Consider the following 24,796-nt stretch of genomic DNA (forward strand, 5'->3'; position numbering starts at 1 on the left):
GATTTTTGTTTATACCCTAGCGTAACTGTGTTTTTCAGTGTTATGTTTATTCAGGAATTACACATTTGTAGGAGGCTTTATGTATAATGTATTGTTACCCGTGTATTATGGTGAAGCTTATGACTTTTTGAAATTATACAATAATGTTATTCGTATTTCTAGGAAAGCTTATCCGTATTCTAACGTGTTTCCGAAGAGAGAACGTATATTCAAGCATATGTCTTGTAGACATTGTATCATGAATCAAGACTGTTCATAATATGGTACGCTCATGAATTTGCTTAAAATTAAAAGAACGTTCGCGCAAAAGACACCATACAAAGCAGAAATATTTTGAAACAACACCCAAAACCTTCCTTTTCAATAGTTAATACTATTTCAACATTAATAATAAATAAAATAAGTGAGTTCAAGTTGGTTATACAAAAAAATCTAAACTTGCCCTTTTATTCATGTCACTGAAATCATAACATTATTATTTCATAATCATACAGTAAAATTGACTAGGTATTTTGCACTTAAACCTATTCAGATATAGTACATGCAACGTTGTAAATGTAAAATCGACTAGGCATTTTGTACTTAAACCTATTCAGATATAGTACATAGAACGCTGTAAATGTAAAATCGACTAGGTATTTTGTACTTAAACCTATTCAGATATAGTACATAGAACACTGTAAATGTAAAATCACTAGGTGTTTTGTACTTAAACCTATTCAGATATAGTACACAGAACGCTGTAAATGTAAAATCGACTAGGTATTTTGCACTTAAACCTATTCAGATATAGCACATAGAACACTGTAAATGTTCATGGCCAACTTTAATTACGGTTATATTGTGATTAAAATTGATTTACGTGGTTTTAAATACATAATAGATGCGATGTTGTTAGCAGCAACTGCCTTTGTACTTGTATATTAAACACTTGTATACACAAAACCTGAGACATAAAATTAACTGACACAGTATATAACTACCTTAAATGATATAAAGCTTTATTTGAAACCATGTTTTAAATATATTTCTTTTATCTGAAAAGACTTATTTTCTACTGGTAAAATGTTATATGTGCTTAGTGTTGATTGTGTCTTACTCTAGGCAAATGTTTGACCATTGTTGTGAATTTATAAAACCAACACATAAGATTACTAAAAAATCGAGAATTTAAAGCCTACAAATGGGGATATCAAATAGAGTAAGAAAAGAAGACTGAAAATCTATCACAGACAAAGGTACAAATTTCTATTATGACTTCACAATTAAACTATTGCAAGTGATATTTACTGTAGTGTGGAAATACACAGGAATTTTGGAAACAAAAACTGAGAGAGCACTTTTTAAACTTAATTTGATGTTTTAATTTTGTTGTGTTGTGAAATTATCTAAGCTCTTACATGTTTTTCTAGTCGATTTGATCTATATTCTAAATTACAGGTTACGCATATATTCCAGTGTTGCATGTTTGTATTGTATAATTTACACGCACATTTTAAGTTTACAGGCTAAAGTCACTCCTAGTCTACAAGTGTTTTTCGTAGCGTTAATGAGAAGTTAAGAAAAAAGTTTCATTATATTTCCATATGTGTCGTATTTTATATTGGTTATAAATTACTACTCTTTTAGAGATATTTGAAAGTTAGGTTCAACACTTACAAACTTACATTCAACTTTAGTAACCATAATATAGATATTCCAAAGTTAAAAGTTGTTTGGGTAATTTATTTTGACATTCCAAATATACAAGCGCTAATCATTATTTGTTCAAAGTTCACTACTCTTTTCCTTGATTCTATACATTTCTGAAGGTAAGAGAACATTATTTATACATGAATTTTTATCAGTCATGGACTCAGACTTCAGCAGGTCGACTTAAAGTACACAGTTCAAGGTTTCGCCTGTAAGGACGCACACCAGTACTATAAGAACGCCCTCTGGGAGGAGGTGGAAGTGATAGTGAAGGTACTGGTAATCCTTCTTTATGTGCACACGAAAACTTGTCAGCAGAGGTTCTTTCATTTTGTTTTCTTGTACTTTCATGGATAGGCTTGGTGTTCCCTACAACCTTTAAATGAACATCAGGAAAAATACCTTGGAAAGAGCAAGTGGAAATATGATCGCCACTTAAAGAGGCATCATGAGTACCACACCTGTGGGGAGGACTGTTCTTTGTGAAGACGTGTGGGACGAGTATTTCCTCCGCAATACCTAGAGAGGCTTTTCCATGAGTACCACACCTGTGTGGGGGACTATTCTCTATAGATATGTGTGGGACAAGTATTTTCTCGGGGTCCTCGGAAACCACTTCATTTCCCACGTGACAAGAGTCATGTGCTCTCAGAAAATTTGACGACGTTGGCGCTGCTGTCTCGTTAGTGTATACATCTGTTTTTGTATCAATTTCACAGGTGTGGAGTGGACATTTGTTCTTGTGAAAATACACTGATGGAGTTGCTGAGCCCCATGATGTGGCACGTATCCTAATTTCAAGGATGATGTGGTCTTCAAGACCAGATCTACATCTTGTCACGTTAACATCCATCCCCTCATCAGAAGATGCTGAACATTGACAGTGGAAGTGCTGGATTGAGGAGGATTGTGGCTGTACATCATTAGGATTTAAACCTTGACCGAACTTTTGTTCCGATTCTGTTGCCGGAAGATCTTGCTGGGGTCTAAATAAATGAAAACAGTAAAATTACTTTGAAAATCTTCGAGTCACCTATAGGCGTATGTGTATATTTATAAAAGGAAATTATGAGGACGCTGAATTAAGTGGAAAAAATTAAGTTTTTGTTATTCTGAAATAGAATGTCTTTACGTTATATCTTTAACGAATATTCAAATAATATCCGCCTATCCACAGAATCCATTACATTGCCAAGAGTAGGATTATTTTGTAAATATGAATCCAGGCTGTAAGTAAACATCACAACACGTGCATCAAGCGAGATTAAGGAGTGATATGGAAATGAGGAAATGCTGCAAAGAAGGTCAAGAAGAAAGAAACAAAATTAGAAAAGAGAAATATAAATGAAAAAACTCAAGAATAAGTGAAGAAAAGTAAAAGAAGAAAGAACATTTGCAATCATATAAGATTTACAGAAGATTTTACAATCAATAATTAATTTGATCGAAATCAAGATCGAGGAAACCATAAAAGACGTAATAAAATATATAGCAATCTAGTAAAGAAAGCAATAAGAAACAATATCCATTACAATAATAATGTAGTAAACAAAGAAATAAGAAACAATATCCATTACAATAATAATGTAGTAAACAAAGAAATAAGAAACAATTTCAATGTAGAAAACAATAATAATGTAGTAAACAAAGAAATAAGAAACAATATCAATGTAGAAAACAATATCAATGTAGTAAAGAAAGAAATAAGAAACAATATCAATGTAGTAAAGAAAGAAATAAAAAACAATAATACTGTAGTAAACAATGATAATGTAGTAATCAAGGAAGTTAAAAATACTGATTTACAGTACATGGAAATAAGAAACAATAATAATGTAGTAAAGAAGGAAGTTAAAAAATACTGATTTACAGTACATGGAAATAAGAAACAATAATAATGTAGTAAACAAGGAAGTTAAAAAATACTGATTTACTGCACATGGAAATAGCAAACAATAAAAATGTAGGGGAATCGAATCCCTGCTTTTAGTGTTGTAAATCCATAGACGGGAACAATAATAATAATAATAATGTTATAAACAAGGAAAATAAACGAAATAAACGTTTATATAAACGGAAATAAAAACGATAACGATAAACTAAACAAGGAAATTAAAAACTAAACCGAAGTGGTATAAACGGAAATAAAAAAATCGATACTGATGTGGTTAACAAGAAAATTTAAAAACAAAATTGATGTTGTGTAAAAGAAAAATAACTATTGATTTAGTAAACAAGGAAATTAAAATCAAAACTGATGTAGTATAAACGGAAATAAAAAACGATACTGATATAGTAAACAAGAAATCAAAAACAAAAGTAATGTGAGTATAAAAGGAAATGAGAAACAATAATAATTTAGTAAACAAGGAAATTATAAACGAACTGATGTAGAATAAATAGAAATAAAAAAGAACGATACTGATATAGTAAAGAAAAAAATTAAAAACAAAACTGTTGTAGCATAAACGAAAATAAAAGAAGCATTAGTGTAGTATAAAAGGAAATTAAAAAGCAAAACTAATTTTGTATTAAAAAAACCCAAAAACTAATACTGATGTAGTAGCAAGAAAATGAAAGACGATACTGTGTAGTATACAAGGAAATTAAAAACAAACTGATGTAGTATAAGCAAAAATAAAAACAGTGTGGACGTACTAAAGAAAGAAATGAAAAAAGCAAAACTGATGTAATATAGATGGAAATTAAATAAAATTTGATGTAGTATAAACAGAAATAAAAAAACGATACTGATTTGGTAAACGAGGAAATTAAAAACGAAAGTGATGTAGTATAATCGAAGTAAAAACAATACTAAATAAGAAAGTCAAAGAAAATGTCAGTGTAGTGAACAAGGAAACATAAAAGACAAGAAAAAGATCAATATAGTAAACCAAGAAGTTCAAAAAGAAAACGTAGGTGAAGTAAACAAGGTAATCAAGCGACGCCAGTATTATACATCTGGAAACTGAATTAACAAAGTCTTATAATTTCAATTCAAACATCATTTGTTATGAAATCGGAGAACTCATATGGTAACCAAAGAGTTGGCGATGGGTGAGAATAAATATTGTCTTCTCTCTAGCATTTCAGTGCTAACTTATATTTGACTCTCGTGTAGCTATGCGCGAAATTTAAACCAAACTCACTTTGTATATATCTGTTACCACGACTACTAGCCATCAATGGTGATAGGGTTTTCCTCGACTAATTAAACTATACCATTTCATTTATCGAATTACAGATTTTTAGTACATCAGTTGAACAACATCGTCAAGTCAAATAATCAACAAAAAATGATGGAAAGGATACCAGCACAACTTTAAATAATTTCAGAAGTTAATGGATTTAGTAGTGGACAGCAAACTATTCGTCATATTTTAAACCTACTGTTTCCTGTAACATTGTTAAGCAACTTTCAACTGCTACCACGTACAAGACATTAATGGCTGTTTGATGAAACAAATTTAAATGTTACGTTTAAAGAAAGTTCTTAAAGCAATGTTTAGACAAAGAGAAGAAGAAGAACAGACCAGATATTCATATCCAGATATTTCAAATGAAATGATGGATTAGTTGTCATAAGGTCAACTTGTAGATGATAGAGTCGGCAAAAGAAACTAGAGCAAAGTGATATACATATTTAAAAAAAAAAAAATTTTCAGTTGCCGATTAAGCTATAATATATTAAATCCACAGATAAACTACTAAAAGCACTATCCAGGATTACTGACTTGTTTAGATCAGATGGTGAGGAAACATTAGTTCTATGGCAGTGGTTTTAAAGCACAATGCATTGATTTGACAACCGTGAACTCAAATGGAAGAAATAAACCATGAGGTAGAAGATGTTCCAATTACAATTAAAAAAAGCACGCTACTGAGATCTGAAAACCAACATCTTTAGGAAATAAAAACTACTCTCAATGGGTGAGAGAATCAAACATTTTTAAGTGTGGGAAAAGACGGACAACATATCTGAGATTCTCAAGACTCGCCTGGTGGTAATGAATAAGAAGATGAGATCCTGAGAATGATAACACACCATTTGCTCTTGAGATAAATATGAATTCTATATATTCATTGATGGAAAAGTGTGTTAGCATATCTATGAACATGATTGTACATTTAACATCGTTTTAACAGGTTGATCAACAATGTTTGTACAGTTACCATTGTTTTAACATATTTAGCTACAATGATTATACAACTACCATTCTTTTAACAGGTTGATCACCAATGTTTATACAGCTACTGTTGTTCAAACTGATATAATAATGAAAGCCGAACCACTGCCTTCTACAAGGAAATGATTCGATGTGACCTGCAAATGATGGTAGGTATCAGCGAAAGAAAATGGTAAGCCGCCTTTACATAATATGTAGATAAATGATACGGAAGAAGAGTGCATTTTGGGAATACATTTCGTACAGATCAGATATAAAAACAGTTTTAAAATCTCAGGACCCCAGTGAGCACCAGATGTTAAAATTTTGGAAATATAAAATAATAGAGACACCAGATGTAAATTGCAACAAAGCAGAATCCAGACGGACAGGTTACCCAAACCAAAATTAATTTATTTTAGTATAGAAATATGTAGGCAAATTGAAATCAAGTGGTTAGTTTAACAGAAGATAAAGTCGACCCAGAGCTCCGTTTAAACTAACGTCCCATGTAGCCGTTAGATACCAACATATTCCTTTAGTCATTTATCCAACTCCTCGTTCTACAAGGTGAGAAACATATAAAGGAAGCAAATGTTATCCCATCTTCCTTCCATAAATCAGTTTAAAAAATATATCCAAACTCAACTTTAAATTTTCACATATTTCAAACAATAACAATTACTGTAATGTTTATATTTACATTTTAAAATACAAATAATTATGCTATTATTAAGCGTATGGTGTCATTGTTTTCTTCGTAAAATAAGATTGCTGACCTGACTTCATTATTAAGAAGCAGCAATGTCGGAGGAAAATATTTCAATGAAGAAGATTTTGAAATTATACATATTGTTGTTACAGGAAGGAAGTTTGACGTAGTGATGGGCATCCCCTTAATGATTATATATACTGTTGTAACGGGAAGGAAGTTTGACGTTGTGATGGGCATCCCCTTAATGATTATATATACTGTTGTAACGGGAAGGAAGTTTGACGTTGTGATGGGCATCCCCTTAATGATTATATATACTGTTGTTACAGGAAGGAGTGTTTTTTGTGTTTTTCTTATAGCAAAGCCACATCAGGCTATCTGCTCAGCCCACCGAGGGGAATCGAACCCCTAATTTTAGCGTTGTAAATCCGGAGACATACCGCTGTACTAGCGGGGGGCACAGGATGGAAGTTTGACAAAGTGATGGGCACCCCCTTAATGATTATATATACTGTTGTTAAGGAAGAAAGATTGACGTTGTGATGGGATGCCCTTAATGATTATATATACTGTCGTTACAGGAAGGAAGTTTGACGTGGTGATGGGCATCCCCTTAATAATTATATATACTGTTGTTACAGAGAGGAAGTTTGTTGTAGTTATGGACAAGCCCTTAATGATCATATATACTGTTGTTAAAGGAAGGAAGCTTGACGTAGTGATGGGCATACCCCTAATGAATATATATACTGTTATTACAGGAAGAAAGTCAGATGTAGTGATGATCATCCCTTTAATGATTATATACACTGTTATTACAAGAAGGACGTTTGACGTAGTGATGTGCATGCCCTTAATGATTATATAAACTGTTGTCACAGGAAATAAGTTTGACAGAGAGAGAAGTGCATGCCGTTTGAAATTATATATATTGTTGTTACGGGAAAGATGTTTGACGTAGTGATGGTCATGGCCTTAATGATTATACACACTGTTCTTAAGGGAGGGAAGTTTGACGTAGTAATGGGCACTCCCTTAATAAATATATATATACGATGTTACAGGAAGGAAGTTTGACGAAGTGATGGGCATGCACTTAATGATTAGATATATTGTTCTTACAAGAAGAAAGTGTGACGTAGTGATGGGCATCCCCTTAATGATGAAATATACTGTTGTTACAGGAAGGAAGTTTGACGGAATGATGGGCATGCTCTTTATGATTATGTATATTGTTGTTACAGGAAAGAAGTTTTAATTATTATATATATTGTTTTTACAAGAAAGAAGTTTGACGGAATGATGGGCATTCCCTTAATGAATATTTATACTGTTTTTACCGGAAGGAAGTTTGACGTAGTGATGGGCTCTTAGTGATTATATGTACTGTTGTTACGTTAAAGAAGTTTGACGTGGTGATGGGCATGCTCTTAATGATTATATATACTGTTGTTACGTTAAAGACGTTTGACGTAGTGATGGGCTCTTAGTGATTATATATACTGTTGTTACGTTAAAGAAGTTTGACGTAGTGATGGGCATGCTCTTAATGATTATATATACTGTTGTTACGTTAAAGAAGTTTGACGTAGTGATGGGCTCTTAATGATTATATATACTGTTGTTACGTTAAAGAAGTTTGACGTAGTGATGGGCTCTTAATGATTATATATACTGTTGTTACGTTAAAGAAGTTTGACGTAGTGATGGGCTCTTAATGATTATATATACTGTTGTTACGTTAAAGAAATTTGACGTAGTGATGGGCATGCTCTTAATGATTATATATACTGTTGTTACGTTAAAGAAATTTGACGTAGTGATGGGCATGCTCTTAATGATTATATATACTGTTGTTACGTTAAAGAAGTTTGACGTAGTGATGGGCTCTTAATGATTATATATACTGTTTTTACGTTAAAGACGTTTGACGTAGTGATGGGCTCTTAATGATTATATATACTGTTGTTACGTTAAAGAAGTTTGACGTAGTGATGGGCTCTTAATGATTATATATACTGTTGTTACGTTAAAGAAGTTTGACGTAGTGATGGGCTCTTAATGATTATATATACCGTTGTTACGTTAAAGAAATTTGACGTAGTGATGGGCATGCTCTTAATGATTATATATACTGTTGTTACGTTAAAGAAATTTGACGTAGTGATGGGCATGCTCTTAATGATTATGTATACTGTTGTTACGTTAAAGAAGTTTGACGTAGTGATGGGCTCTTAATGATTATATATACTGTTTTTACGTTAAAGACGTTTGACGTAGTGATGGGCTCTTAATGATTATATATACTGTTGTTACGTTAAAGAAGTTTGACGTAGTGATGGGCTCTTAATGATTATATATACTGTTTTTACGTTAAAGACGTTTGACGTAGTGATGGGCTCTTAATGATTATATATACTGTTGTTACGTTAAAGAAGTTTGACGTAGTGATGGGCTCTTAATGATTATATATATTGTTGTTGCAAGAAGGAAGTTTGAGGTAGTGATGAGCATGCTCTTAATTATTGTATATATTGTTGTTATGGGAAGTAAGTTTGACGCAGTGATGGGCATGCCCTTAATTATTATATATACTGTTTTTACGGGAAGGAAGTTTGACGAAGTGATGGGCATGCCCTAATGATTATATATATTGTTGTGACAGGTTGGGAGTTTTTTGTAGTTATGGTGAAGTCCTTAATTTTTATATATACTGTTGTTAGAGGAAGGAAGTCTGACGTAGTGATGGGCATCCCCTTAATGATTATATATACTGTTGTTACAGGAAGGAAGTTTGATATAATGATGAGCATTCTCTTAATGATTATATATACTGTTTTTGCAGTAAGGATGTTTGACGTAGTGATGGGCATCTCCTTGATTATATATACTGTTGTTACAGGAAGGATGTTTGACGTAGTGATGGGCATCTCCTTGATTATATATACTGTTGTTACAGGAAGGAAGTTTGACGTAGTGATGGACATCCCCTTATTGATTATATATACTGTTTTTACAGCAAGGAAATTTCACGTAGTGATGGTCAAGCCCTTAATGATTATATATACTGTTGTTACAGGAAGGAAGTTTGACGTAGTGATGGGCATCCCCTTGATTATACATCCTGTTGTTACAGGAAGGAAGTTTGACGTAGTGATGGGCATCCCCTTATTGATTATATATACTGTTTTTACCGCAAGGAAATTTCACGTAGTGATGGTCAAGCCCTTAATGATTATATATACTGTTGTTACAGGAAGGAAGTTTGACGTAGTGATGGGCATCCCCTTATTGATTATAATATTCTTAAAAAACAAACATGTATAAAAATCGAGTTTGGTTAGATTGAAATAATGAGCTTATTAATAATTTATTCAGGAATCAGTGTATGTTTAATTAGTTTTCTGTTTCCAAACGTCACATTCATATACTGAACTGAATGATCGAAAACAAGCTGATCAACATTTTACTTTAAAAGACTTATCAGTAAACACTTGATTGTTTTACAGTATTTATTAGTAAGTAGTTCATTATTTTACAGTATTTGTTAGTAATTACTTGATTACAGTATGTAACAAAATTTTTACTTTTTCTTGTTCCTGGACAGAAAGTGTTATTTTCCAAATGCTTATGCCTAAAGTAAATGGAAAAGACCTATTTTTCTCTTCAAACTTTGCTTTTGTGACTTACAAGCGTATAACAAAAACATGATACGAGGCTATATTTGGGGGCTAATATACGTGAAAGTGATTTACATTACAGTCGCAAATCTCGAAAAACTTCTCACTTCTTGTTTGTTTTTGAAATTCGCACAAAGCTACTCGAGGGCTATCTGTGCTAGCAGTCCCTAATTTTGCAGTGTGAGACTAGAGGGAAGGCAGCTAGTCATCACCACTACTTCCAACTCTTGGGCTACACTTTTACCAACGAATAGTGGGATTGATTGTTACATTATAACGCCACCATGGTGAAAGAGCGAGCATGTTTGGCGCGACGGGGATGCGAATCTGCGATCCTCAGATTACGAGTCGCACGTCTTAACACGCTTGGCCATGCCGGGTCAACCACTCACTTCTAAACATTTTTGTTCATTTTTATATAAATACATGTAAATCTTGATTCATATGTTGTTTTATTGAGACCTTATACAAATGAAAATGTGCAAATTTGTCCGTTTTAACAGTATTTATTAGTAATAACTTGAATATTTTACAGTATTTATTAGTACTTACTTGATTATTTTATAATACTTGTTGGTAACTACATTTACAAGATAACAATATATATTTGTATTTGCATTGGTCATCTTATATAGTCTATGAATAAATACATTAGTTAGTTTACAGCGTTTATTATTCTAATTCTTGGTCAATTTGCAATATTTATTGGCGGCTGATCACAAACTTTTATTAAACAAGAAAGCAAAATTAGTAAAATGAAATGATTCACTTACGCTGGAGTACAGGACTCGAAGATAGGTTTGTAGGGTGTAGCTGACACTATACAAAATGGATAATAAAACAAAGTCAAAAGATTGTAGTAGTGATCAAAACTTTTATTTTATTATATTTGAAAATGAATCAGGAATTGCTTGTTAGGTTTTACGCAAACCTTCATTGACACTAACTGCGCTAGTCGTTCCTAATTTAAAATGATATACTAGAGGAAAGACAAAGCTCACCACTAGTTCTGAACTGTATCCTAACTTAATGATGACGTTATACGACTCTCGGTCGCAAGAAACCGTCCTAAATCTAAAAAAAAAACAAAAAACGTCGGAGCCGAAAAACGTATTACTTAACCATAATATAATTATACAATATATATATGTAAAAATGGCTCCTTTGTATTTCTCGACATCACTGATTATTCAATATATAAAAACTTTTATTTTCTGATTGAATAGTCTCATAAGTAAAATCTGTAAAATGCCAGTAACATAAACGTAGAAAGAAAGGTTCACCTGTGGCATTTTTAGATGTTGCTTACCTTTGGATTCATGTTAGAATAAATCAAATCCTATTAACTGGAAGCGAAGAAATGATGGAGAAAGAAGATTAATGAAATGATAAATGCCTAGAGAAGTCAAAATCAAATTATATTAGAAGAAAACCAAATGTATGATATTAGTTTTGAAGAAGATGGAAACGCTGAAACCATTACTGCTATATACAGATGTATCTCTCTCTTTTCGTACTTTATGGATTTCAAACCTGAAAAACGATTCTGAATAGTACAACTAAGAAGGTTATTTCTACCAATCAGCGCCTTCTGTCGCTTAATATTTCAAGATTTGGAACGCCTAGAGCGGTCAGTTTTTCATGAAAAAGAGCCTTAGAATAAATTGAAAACTATTATAAAATGTAAAATTTGAAACAAATAAGTAATACAGTTAGAGTTTATGAAATAAACACTATTCATTCATCAACATGCGTTGTTAAGTAGTCAACTTAAGAGATAATAACTGATTAAATATTTTTACATGAGACGATAAAGCCGTAATTAGTTGAACAACTAAGGGCATGTATAGAATTGATTATTTTATTAGAAATAACTCTTAAAATTAAATATTTAAAAAGCTTACAGAAGGCAGAAGAATTATAAAGAAAACCATACCAAAATGTAAAAAAATATATAAATTTGGCTAAAGGCAGAAGCAGTAAATAGGCAGTTTTTTATACATCAAATATTTCATTACATTACGGAATTCAGTAGCAGTACATAGGAAGGTTCAAATAAATCAATTTCCTTACCTTACAGAAGGCAGTAGCAGTAAATAGGCAGGATTTAATATATCAAACACTTCCTTACCTTACAGAAGGCACTAGCAGTACATAGGCAGGTTTTAATATATCAAACATTTCATCACTTTACAGAAGGCAGTAGCAGTACATAGGCAGGTTTTCAGTATATCAAATTGTGAATTAGTGATTTCTAGTTTTACTTAGTTATCGTTTGTTTATTATTCCATATAAAGTTTAGTTCAGTGATGTCGAGAAAACCCACTTGTAGAGAACAATATATATGTAAAAACGGCTCGTTTGGGTTGAGAAAATTTGTTACGTAGAGGAGCGAACAGCATTTCGACCTTCTTCGGTTTGTGAACGTGACGATGACCGAAGAAGGTTGAAACGTTGTTCGTTCCTCTACGTAAAAATGTTTCTCAACCCAAACGAACCGTTTTTACATATATAAAGTTTAGTTCAACTCACCTTTTATGTATAGGATGTTGACCTTAAATAGATATACTTACATGAGTATTATGAAACTGACACAAGTTTTCCTCGATGTCCTCTCACGGTAGCATAATAGTATGTTTGAGAACATAACATTAGAAACTGGGTTTCAGTAAGCATATTGTACAGAGCATAAATAGCTCATTGTTTAGCTTTGTTATTAACTACAAACAAATCAACTTTCCCTAGCAGTAACGAGGAGATATTAATGTTTTAAAGATTATGTAGATTTATGGTGATAAACGGTTTAAACAAGTTTGATAAAGTTATAATTGGATATTATTAATTATTGTTACTAATTTTGAGAGTGGTTCAATTTTGGAACAAAGTGTTATTCTCCAGTGAATTAGGCTATCTTTTCTTTTCATTAATTCCTTTGATGTTTACTGAAATGAATGAAAGTTGAGATTTATATTGTATTCTTTACTGACATTTCTACCTAGTTCTGCCTGGTACAAATTTACTAATTGTTTAAAAAACAAAATGAAAAAAGTTGTCTTCTAGTTCCAATAACGGTTTATTCTGTCATATTTTTATTTTTCATCCTGGTTGTAGTGGCTTTTTATATAGTCCGTCCTTAAACGTTTCCAACCCTTACAGGAGACAGAAGCAATACATTGGAAGGTTCATGATATTGACCCTGATATACATACCTTCAGAAGATGACCTTTCACTCTGAGGCCAACAAAACCTGCACATGGGTTTCAGCAGTGATCGGAGACCCTTTCTGTGAGGTTTTCTCGACAGAACGTACACGATGGGGTCGAGAGTAAAGTTCAATGCTATCCCAATATCAGCAAGTCTAAAAAATTTTCGATCTTGAATAATGGGATTTATCTGGGCCAACGGAATTGTTATCTATCGAACAATAATGTTAATAGTTAAGATATAGAAATAATATCAATAAACAGACATCTAATGTAATACACTTATAATGAATACCACGACATAAGTTTATCCCGAACAGAAATATAAAAAGAATTATGTAATATTGAATTTTACAGTCAACAAAAAGCAACACAATATTTTGATATGCAGTTTTATACATCAGGTTAATCTAGATCATTAACATAGCTATCGTTAAAATGTATTTTTATACATCAGATTAATCTTAATCAGTAATACTGTTGCTTTTGAAATATAGTTATATAATTAAGGTTAATCTTTATCAGTAATACTCTTGTCTTTAAAATGTAGTTTTATACACCCGGTTAATCATGATCATTAATACTGCTATCATTAAAGTGTAGTTTTGTACACTAGGTAAACTTACATCAGTAATGCTGTTGTCTTTAAAATATAGTTTTATACATGCGGTTCACCTAGATCACCAATACTGTTGTCTTTGAAATGTAGTTTCATACACCCAGTAAATCAAGATCATTAACACTACTATTTTTAAAATGTAGTTTTGTACATCAGGCTAATCTAGATCAGCAATACTGTTCTCTTTAAAGTATAGTTTTATACACTCGCTTAATCTAGATCTTTAATACTGCTATCTTAAAATGTAGTTTATTACATCAGGTTCATCTAGATCAGTCATACTGCTATCTTTAAAATGTAGATTTATACAGCCGGTTAATCTAGAATCTCTAGATCATTAATACTGATATAGTTAAAATGTATTGTATATATCAGGTTAATCTTTATCAGTAACACTCTTGTCTAAAATGTAGTTTATTACATCAGGTTCATCTAGATCAGTCATACTGCTATCTTTAAAATGTAGTTTTATACATTAGGTTAAACTATTAAAATAATTAAAATATAAAATATTAGCTCTAGAATAACCCTAAAATCTAACACATCACAGTGCTGTGACGGATTCATGTCTCCTCAGTAACTGTAATGATATTGGAAAAGAACATTACGTTTTTGACGGAAGAGAGAAATGCGTGTAACATGTAAATACTTCCAACATAGCACCATCGTTATGCTTTTCATTTTGTTTTTAAGGCGGATTTTTATACAGTTGGTGAGCAGTCAGTTATTTTATAAATTTTCTGTTGTTTTTTTCATCAAAAGTTAACAATGAGATAACTATTATATTTAGTATTAAGGTTTAGAACCTGAGTTTGAGTTATTAATGTTAAGGTTGAGATGTGTCTGATCCGTTTTGAAATTAAAGTTTATAGTGCAGGGACGAGTCGAAATAATCGGACATTTATTGTTAAAAATAAAACACGTTATATCGGTAAAAAGTGTTGGCGAGCCTTGCGTAGAGCTATTGATTTCAGAGCTGGTTTCGAATATAGTGATACGAAAAATATAAACGTTGAATTTTAAGCTGTTAGTACGTTACAAGAGTTTTGAAAATGATGTGTACCAGTGTGTTGCTGCCTAAACTATTTGTGATAGGGAAGACAGCAGACATTTTGTCTATCTGGCAGTTGTTTTGATGTGGGTTAATCATTTCGTTAGAATTGCTCAAAGATTAAACAATATTCCTTCGCCCCGGACTAGCATGATGCATTAGAAAATATCTATACGTTACGTGTTGACTGTATTTGTTATTATAGGATTATTACAAAAGTAGTTAACTAATTAAAGAAGAAGTCCACTCAGGCAAGACATATCAACAAACAGGGAACTGCCGTTAAAGAATCTTGGCACACTAGCCACAAATTAAAAATCTGAAATCCTGTTGATGAATTATTGTTTACCGCCGAATAACAAATATGTTGTAATGATAACCAGAAATTAAAAATTTCACGGCATTTTTCACAGCAATTAATACATGACATTCGATACAGCCACATCCTATAAACATTCACGCCCTGGTAGTGAGTTACTAATACCTCATTAAGACATAAAAATATATATTACATTTGAATTGATTACTAAAGTAATAACACACCAGCGATGATATGATAAAGGTGAAACAGAATTATTTCAAGTAGTTTCCTTGTACAATTGGAGAAGAAATACATATTGTTCCTTATGGTCTGACCGCAACATTTCTCAGTCTGTATGACTAATTTCAATGATTTAAAAGTAATAAATGAAAGTTTCTCTATTAGTAAGCCCAGTTTGATACAGGTATGTAACGAATAAAAGGTTCTATATTAGTAAATCCAGTTTGATACAGGTGTGTAATGAAAAAAAGTTTCTCTATTAGTAAGTCCAGTTTGATACAGGAGTGTAATGAATACAAGTTTATATATTAGTAAGTCCAGTTTGATACAGGTGTGTAATGAATAAAAGGTTCTATATTAGTAAGTCCAGTTCGATGCAGTTGTGTAATAAATGAAACGTTCTATATTAGTAGTTACAGTTTGATACAGGTGTGTAATTAATGAAAGGTTTTATATTAGTAAATCCAGTTTGATACAGGTATGTAATGAATAAAAGTTTCTCTATTAGTAAGTCAAGTTCGATAAAGGTGTGCAATGAATAAAAGGTTCTATATTAGTAGTTCCAGTTTGATACAGGTATGTAATTAATGAAAGAATTTATATTAGTAAATCCAGTTTGATACAGGTGTGTAATGAATAAAAGGTTCTATATTAGTAAGTCCAGTTCGATACAGTTGTGTAATGAATGAAAGGTTCTATATTAGTAAATCCAGTTTGATACAGGTGTGTAATGAATAAAAGTTTCTCTATTAGTAAGTCCAGTTTGATACAGGTGTGCAATGAATAAAAGGTTCTATATTAGTAAGTCCAGTTCGATGCAGTTGTGTAATAAATGAAACGTTCTATATTAGTAGTTCCAGTTTGATACAGGTGTGTAATAAATGAAAGGTTTTATATTAGTAAATCCAGTTTGATATAGGTATGTAATGAATAAAAGTTTCTCTATTAGTAAGTCCAGTTTGATACAGGTGTGCAATGAATAAAAGGTTTTATATTAGTAAGTCCAGTTTGATACAAATGTGTAATTAATAAAAGGTTCGATATTAGTAAGTCCAGTTCGATGCAGTTGTGTAATGAATGAAACGTTCTATATTAGTAGTTCCAGTTTGATACAGGTGTGTAATTAATGAAAGGTTTCATATTAGTAAATCCAGTTTGATACAGGTGTGCAATGAATAAAAGGTTTTATATTAGTAAGTCCAGTTTGATACAAATGTGTAATTAATAAAAGGTTCGATATTAGTAAGTCCAGTTCGATGCAGTTGTGTAATGAATGAAACGTTCTATATTAGTAGTTCCAGTTCGATACAATTGTGTAATGAATGAAAGGTTCTATATTAGTAAATCCAGTTTGATACAGGTGTGTAATGAATAAAAGTTTCTCTATTAGTAAGTCAAATTTGATACAGGTGTGCAATGAATAAAAGGTTCTATATTAGTAAGTCCAGTTTGATACAGGTGTGCAATGAATAAAAGGTTCGATATTAGTAAGTCCAGTTCGATGCAGTTGTGTAATGAATGAAACGTTCTATATTACTAAATCCAGTTTGATACAGGTATGCAATGAATAAAAGTTTCTCTATTAGTAAGTCAAGTTTGATAAAGGTGTGCAATGAATAAAAGGTTCTATATTAGTATTTCCAGTTCGATACAGTTGTGTAATGAATGAAAGTTTCTATATTAGTTGTTCCAGTTCGATACAGTTGTGTAATGAATGAAAGGTTCTATATTAGTAGTTCCAGTTCGATACAGTTGTGTAATGAATGAAAGGTTCTATATTAGTAAGTCCAGTTCGATACAGTTGTGTAATGAATGAAAGGTTCTATATTAGTAAGTCTAGTTCGATACAGTTGTGTAATGAATGAAAGGTTCTATATTAGTAAGTCTAGTTCGATACAGTTGTGTAATGAATGAAAGCTTCTATATTAGTAAATCCAGTTTGATACAGGTACGCAATGAATACAAGATTCTATATGAGTAAGTCCAGTTTGATACAGGTGTGTAATTAATAAAAGGTTCTATATTAGTAAATCCAGTTTGATACAGGTCTGTAATGAAGAAAAGATTATCTATTAGTAAGTCAAGTTTGATACAGGTGTGCAATGAATAAAAGGTTCTATATTAGTAAGTCCAGTTTGATACAGGTGTGTAATTAATGAAAGGTTTTATATTAGTAAATCCAGTTTGATACAAGTATGTAATGAATAAAAGGTTCTATATTAGTAAGTCCAGTTCGATACAGTTGTGTAATGAATGAAAGGTTCTATATTAGTAAATCCAGTTTGATACAGGTGTGTAATGAATAAAACGTTCTATATTACTAAATCCAGTTTGATACAGGTATGCAATGAATAAAAGGTTCTATATTAGTAAGTCCAGTTTGATACAGGTGTGTAATTAATAAAAGGTTCGATATTAGTAAGTCCAGCTCGATGCAGTTGTGTAATGAATGAAAAGTTCTATATTAGTAGTTCCAGTTTGATACAGGTATGTAATTAATGAAAGGTTTTATATTAGTAAATCCAGTTTGATACAGGTATGTAATGAATAAAAGTTTCTCTATTAGTAAGTCAAGTTTGATAAAGGTGTGCAATGAATAAAAGGTTCTATATTAGTAAATCCAGTTTGATACAGGTGTGTAATGAATAAAAGTTTCTCTATTAGTAAGTCCAGTTTGATACAGGTGTGCAATAAATAAAAGGTTCTATATTAGTATTTCCAGTTCGATACAGTTGTGTAATGAATGAAACGTTCTATATTAGTAGTTCCAGTTTGATATAGGTATGTAATGAATAAAAGTTTCTCTATTAGTAAGTCCAGTTTGATACAGGTGTGCAATAAATAAAAGGTTCTATATTACTAATTCCAGTTTGATACAGGTATGCAATGAATACAAGATTCTATATGAGTAAGTCCAGTTTGATACAGGTGTGTAATTAATTAAAGGTTTTATATTAGTAAATCCAGTTTGATACAGGTATGTAATGAATAAAAGTTTCTCTATTAGTAAGTCAAGTTTGATAAAGGTGTGCAATGAATAAAAGGTTCTATATTAGTAGATCCAGTTTGATACAGGTATGTAATGAATGAAAGGTTCTATATTAGTAAGTCTAGTTCGATACAGTTGTGTAATTAATGAAAGATTCTATATTAGTAAGTCTAGTTCGATACAGTTGTCTAATGAATGAAAGCTTCTATATTAGTAAATCCAGTTTGATACAGGTACGCAATGAATACAAGACTCTATATGAGTAAGTCCACTTTGATACAGGTGTGTAATTAATAAAAGGTTCTATATTAGTAAATCCAGTTTGATACAGGTATGTAATGAATAAAAGTTTCTCTATTAGTAAGTCAAGTTTGATACAGGTGTGCAATGAATAAAAGGTTCTATATTAGTAAGTCCAGTTTGATACAGGTGTGTAATTAATAAAAGGTTCGATATTAGTAAGTCCGGTTCGATGCAGTTGTGTAATGAATGAAACGTTCTATATTAGTAGTTCCAGTTCGATGCAGTTGTGTAATAAATGAAACGTTTTTTTTTTGTAGTTCCAGTTTGATACAGGTGTGTAATTAATGAAAGGTTTTATATTAGTAAATCCAGTTTGATATAGGTATGTAATGAATAAAAGTTTCTCTATTAGTAAATCCAGTTTGATACAGGTATGCAATGAATACAAGATTCTATATGAGTAAGTCCAGTTTGATACATGTGTGTAATGAATGAAAGGTTCTATATTAGTAAATCCAGTTTGATACAGGTATGTAATGAATAAAAGTTTCTCTATTAGTAAGTCCAGTTTGATACAGGTATGTAATTAATGAAAGGTTTTATATTAGTAAATCCAGTTTGATACAGGTATGTAATGAATAAAAGTTTCTCTTTTTGTAAGTCCAGTTTGATACAGGTGTGCAATGAATAAAAGGTTCTATATTAGTAAATCCAGTTTCATACAGGTATATAATGAATAAAAGTTTCTCTATTAGTAAGTCAAATTTGATACAGGTGTGCAATGAATAAAAGGTTCTATATTAGTAAGTCCAGTTTGATACAGGTGTGTAATTAATAAAAGGTTCGATATTAGTAAGTCCAGTTCGATGCAGTTGTGTAATGAATGAAACGTTCTATATTAGTAGTTCCAGTTTGATACAGGTGTGTAATTAATGAAAGGTTTTATATTAGTAAATCCTGTTTGATACAGGTATGTAATGAATAAAAGTTTCTCTATTAGTAAGTGAAGTTTGATAAAGGTGTGCAATGAATAAAAGGTTCTATATTAGTAGTTCCAGTTTGATACAGGTATGTAATTAATGAAAGGTTTTATATTAGTAAATCCAGTTTGATACAGGTGTGTAATGAATAAAAGGTTCTATATTAGAAAGTCCAGTTCGATACAGTTGTGTAATGAATGAAAGGTTCTATATTAGTAAATCCAGTTTGATACAGGTGTGTAATGAATAAAAGTTTCTCTATTAGTAAGTCCAGTTTGATACAGGTGTGCAATAAATAAAAGGTTCTATATTAGTAGTTCCAGTTCGATGCAGTTGTGTAATGAATGAAACGTTCTATATTAGTAGTTCCAGTTTGATACAGGTGTGTAATTAATGAAAGGTTTTATATTAGTAAATCCAGTTTGACAGGTATGTAATGAATAAAAGGTTCTATATTAGTAAGTCCAGTTCGATACAGTTGTGTAATGAATGAAAGGTTCTATATTAGTAAATCCAGTTTGATACAGGTGTGTAATGAATAAAAGTTTCTCTATTAGTAAGTCTAATTTGATACAGGTGTGCAATGAATAAAAGGTTCTATATTAGTAAGTCCAGTTTGATACAGGTGTGTAATTAATAAAAGATTCGATATTAGTAAGTCCAGTTTGATACAGGTATGTAATGAATAAAAGTTTCTCTATTAGTAAGTCAAGTTTGATAAAGGTGTGCAATGAATAAAAGGTTCTATATTAGTAAATCCAGTTTGATACAGGTGTGTAATGAATAAAAGTTTCTCTATTAGTAAGTCCAGTTTGATACAGGTGTGCAACAAATAAAAGGTTCTATATTAGTATTTCCAGTTCGATACAGTTGTGTAATGAATGAAACGTTCTATATTAGTAGTTCCAGTTTGATACAGGTGTGTAATTAATGAAAGGTTTTATATTAGTAAATCCAGTTTGATATAGGTATGTAATGAATAAAAGTTTCTCTACTAGTAAGTCCAGTTTGATAAAGGTGTGCAATGAATAAATGGTTCTATATTATTATTTCCAGTTCGATACAGTTGTGTAATAAATGAAACGTTCTATATTAGTAGTTCCAGTTTGATACAGGTATGTAATGAATAAAAGTTTCTCTACTAGTAAGTCCAGTTTGATACAGGTGTGCAATGAATAAAAGGTTCTATATTAGTAAATCCAGTTTGATACAGGTATGCAATGAATACAAGATTCTATATGAGTAAGTCCAGTTTGATACAGGTGGGTAATTAATAAAAGGTTCTATATTAGTAAATCCAGTTTGATACAGGTGTGTAATTAATAAAAGGTTCGATATTAGTAAGTCCAGTTCGATGCAGTTGTGTAATAAATGAAACGTTCTATATTAGTAGTTACAGTTTGATACAGGTGTGTAATGAATGAAAGGTTTTATATTAGTAAATCCAGTTTGATACAGGTGTGTAATGAATAAAAGTTTCTCTATTAGTAAGTCCAGTTTGATACAGGTGTGCAATAAATAAAAGGTTCTATATTAGTAGTTCCAGTTCGATGCAGTTGTGTAATGAATGAAACGTTCTATATTAGTAGTTCCAGTTTGATACAGGTGTGTAATTAATGAAAGGTTTTATATTAGTAAATCCAGTTTGACAGGTATGTAATGAATAAAAGGTTCTATATTAGTAAGTCCAGTTCGATACAGTTGTGTAATGAATGAAAGGTTCTATATTAGTAAATCCAGTTTGATACAGGTGTGTAATGAATAAAAGTTTCTCTATTAGTAAGTCCAGTTTGATACAGGTGTGCAATGAATAAAAGGTTCTATATTAGTAAGTCCAGTTTGATACAGGTGTGTAATTAATAAAAGGTTCTATATTAGTAAGTCCAGTTTGATACAGGTATGTAATGAATAAAAGTTTCTCTATTAGTAAGTCAAGTTTGATAAAGGTGTGCAATGAATAAAAGGTTCTATATTAGTAAATCCAGTTTGATACAGGTGTGTAATGAATAAAAGTTTCTCTATTAGTAAGTCCAGTTTGATACAGGTGTGCAACAAATAAAAGGTTCTATATTAGTATTTCCAGTTCGATACAGTTGTGTAATGAATGAAACGTTCTATATTAGTAGTTCCAGTTTGATACAGGTGTGTAATTAATGAAAGGTTTTATATTAGTAAATCCAGTTTGATATAGGTATGTAATGAATAAAAGTTTCTATATTAGTAAATCCAGTTTGATACAGGTGTGCAATAAATAAAAGGTTCTATATTATTATTTCCAGTTCGATACAGTTGTGTAATAAATGAAACGTTCTATATTAGTAGTTCCAGTTTGATACAGGTATGTAATGAATAAAAGTTTCTCTACTAGTAAGTCCAGTTTGATACAGGTGTGCAATGAATAAAAGGTTCTATATTAGTAAATCCAGTTTGATACAGGTATGCAATGAATACAAGATTCTATATGAGTAAGTCCAGTTTGATACAGGTGGGTAATTAATAAAAGGTTCTATATTAGTAAATCCAGTTTGATACAGGTGTGTAATTAATAAAAGGTTCGATATTAGTAAGTCCAGTTCGATGCAGTTGTGTAATAAATGAAACGTTCTATATTAGTAGTTCCAGTTTGATACAGGTGTGTAATTAATGAAAGGTTTTATATTAGTAAATCCAGTTTGATACAGGTATGTAATGAATAAAAGTTTCTCTATTAGTAAGTCAAGTTCGATAAAGGTGTGCAATGAATAAAAGGTTCTATATTAGTAGTTCCAGTTTGATACAGGTATGTAATTAATGAAAGAATTTATATTAGTAAATCCAGTTTGATACAGGTGTGTAATGAATAAAAGGTTCTATATTAGTAAGTCCAGTTCGATACAGTTGTGTAATGAATGAAAGGTTCTATATTAGTAAATCCAGTTTGATACAGGTGTGTAATGAATAAAAGTTTCTCTATTAGTAAGTCCAGTTTGATACAGGTGTGCAATGAATAAAAGGTTCTATATTAGTAAGTCCAGTTCGATGCAGTTGTGTAATAAATGAAACGTTCTATATTAGTAGTTCCAGTTTGATACAGGTGTGTAATTAATGAAAGGTTTTATATTAGTAAATCCAGTTTGATACAGGTATGTAATGAATAAAAGTTTCTCTATTAGTAAGTCCAGTTTGATACAGGTGTGCAATGAATAAAAGGTTTTATATTAGTAAGTCCAGTTTGATACAAATGTGTAATTAATAAAAGGTTCGATATTAGTAAGTCCAGTTCGATGCAGTTGTGTAATGAATGAAACGTTCTATATTAGTAGTTCCAGTTTGATACAGGTGTGTAATTAATGAAAGGTTTCATATTAGTAAATCCAGTTTGATACAGGTGTGCAATGAATAAAAGGTTTTATATTAGTAAGTCCAGTTTGATACAAATGTGTAATTAATAAAAGGTTCGATATTAGTAAGTCCAGTTCGATGCAGTTGTGTAATGAATGAAACGTTCTATATTAGTAGTTCCAGTTTGATACAATTGTGTAATGAATGAAAGGTTCTATATTAGTAAATCCAGTTTGATACAGGTGTGTAATGAATAAAAGTTTCTCTATTAGTAAGTCAAGTTTGATAAAGGTGTGCAATGAATAAAAGGTTCTATATTAGTAAGTCCAGTTTGATACAGGTGTGCAATGAATAAAAGGTTCTATATTAGTAAGTCCAGTTCGATACAGTTGTGTAATGAATGAAACGTTCTATATTAGTAAATCCAGTTTGATACAGGTATGCAATGAATAAAAGTTTCTCTATTAGTAAGTCAAGTTTGATAAAGGTGTGCAATGAATAAAAGGTTCTATATTAGTATTTCCAGTTCGATACAGTTGTGTAATGAATGAAAGTTTCTATATTAGTTGTTCCAGTTCGATACAGTTGTGTAATGAATGAAAGGTTCTATATTAGTAGTTCCAGTTCGATACAGTTGTGTAATGAATGAAAGGTTCTATATTAGTAAGTCCAGTTTGATACAGTTGTGTAATGAATGAAAGGTTCTATATTAGTAAGTCCAGTTTGATACAGTTGTGTAATGAATGAAAGGTTCTATATTAGTAAATCCAGTTTGATACAGGTGTGCAATGAATACAAGATTCTATATGAGTAAGTCCAGTTTGATACAGGTGTGTAATTAATAAAAGGTTCTATATTAGTAAATCCAGTTTGATACAGGTCTGTAATGAAGAAAAGTTTATCTATTAGTAAGTCAAGTTTGATACAGGTGTGCAATGAATAAAAGGTTCTATATTAGTAAGTCCAGTTTGATACAGGTGTGTAATTAATGAAAGGTTTTATATTAGTAAATCCAGTTTGATACAGGTATGTAATGAATAAAAGGTTCTATATTAGTAAGTCCAGTTCGATACAGTTGTGTAATGAATGAAAGGTTCTATATTAGTAAATCCAGTTTGATACAGGTGTGCAATGAATAAAAGGTTTTATATTAGTAAGTCCAGTTTGATACAAATGTGTAATTAATAAAAGGTTCGATATTAGTAAGTCCAGTTCGATACAGTTGTGTAATGAATGAAACGTTCTATATTAGTAGTTCCAGTTTGATACAATTGTGTAATGAATGAAAGGTTCTATATTAGTAAATCCAGTTTGATACAGGTGTGTAATGAATAAAAGTTCTCTATTAGTAAGTCAAGTTTGATACAGGTGTGCAATGAATAAAAGGTTCTATATTAGTAAGTCCAGTTTGATACAGGTGTGCAATGAATAAAAGGTTCGATATTAGTAAGTCCAGTTCGATGCAGTTGTGTAATGAATGAAACGTTCTATATTACTAAATCCAGTTTGATACAGGTATGCAATGAATAAAAGTTTCTCTATTAGTAAGTCAAGTTTGATAAAGGTGTGCAATGAATAAAAGGTTCTATATTAGTA

At 31.2% G+C, this 24,796-nt stretch overlaps 1 protein-coding gene across 1 annotated transcript; it reads right to left on the reverse strand.

Moving 5' to 3' along the window:
* Nucleotides 1-482: 482 nt before the first annotated feature.
* LOC143251266 (uncharacterized) lies at nucleotides 483-14,355 on the reverse strand. The gene is made up of 4 exons (XM_076502706.1): nucleotides 14,332-14,355; nucleotides 13,463-13,667; nucleotides 11,027-11,072; nucleotides 483-2,678 (listed from the first exon to the last, which is right to left on the reverse strand). The coding sequence occupies exons 1-4, from the start codon at nucleotides 14,353-14,355 to the stop codon at nucleotides 1,856-1,858; spliced, it is 1,098 nt and encodes a 365-aa protein (XP_076358821.1). The 3' UTR covers nucleotides 483-1,855.
* Between the last annotated feature and the right edge of the window lie 10,441 nt (nucleotides 14,356-24,796).

Source organism: Tachypleus tridentatus, chromosome 5, assembly GCF_004210375.1.
Source record: "Tachypleus tridentatus isolate NWPU-2018 chromosome 5, ASM421037v1, whole genome shotgun sequence".
In the NCBI taxonomy this organism is placed as follows: Eukaryota; Metazoa; Arthropoda; class Merostomata; order Xiphosura; family Limulidae; genus Tachypleus; species Tachypleus tridentatus.

What these genes read in the sequence shown, in the direction of transcription:
- LOC143251266 (XM_076502706.1), bottom strand. Translation starts at nt 14,355, where the DNA reads ATGACTGATCTAGATGAACCTGAT. An exon ending in CTGATCTAGATGAACCTGAT is followed by an intron (nt 13,668 to 14,331) that starts GTAATAAACTAC and finishes ATTGTTCGATAG; the next exon opens with ATAACAATTCCGTTGGCCCA. An exon ending in TGAAAGGTCATCTTCTGAAG is followed by an intron (nt 11,073 to 13,462) that starts GTATGTATATCA and finishes CATTTTGTATAG; the next exon opens with TGTCAGCTACACCCTACAAA.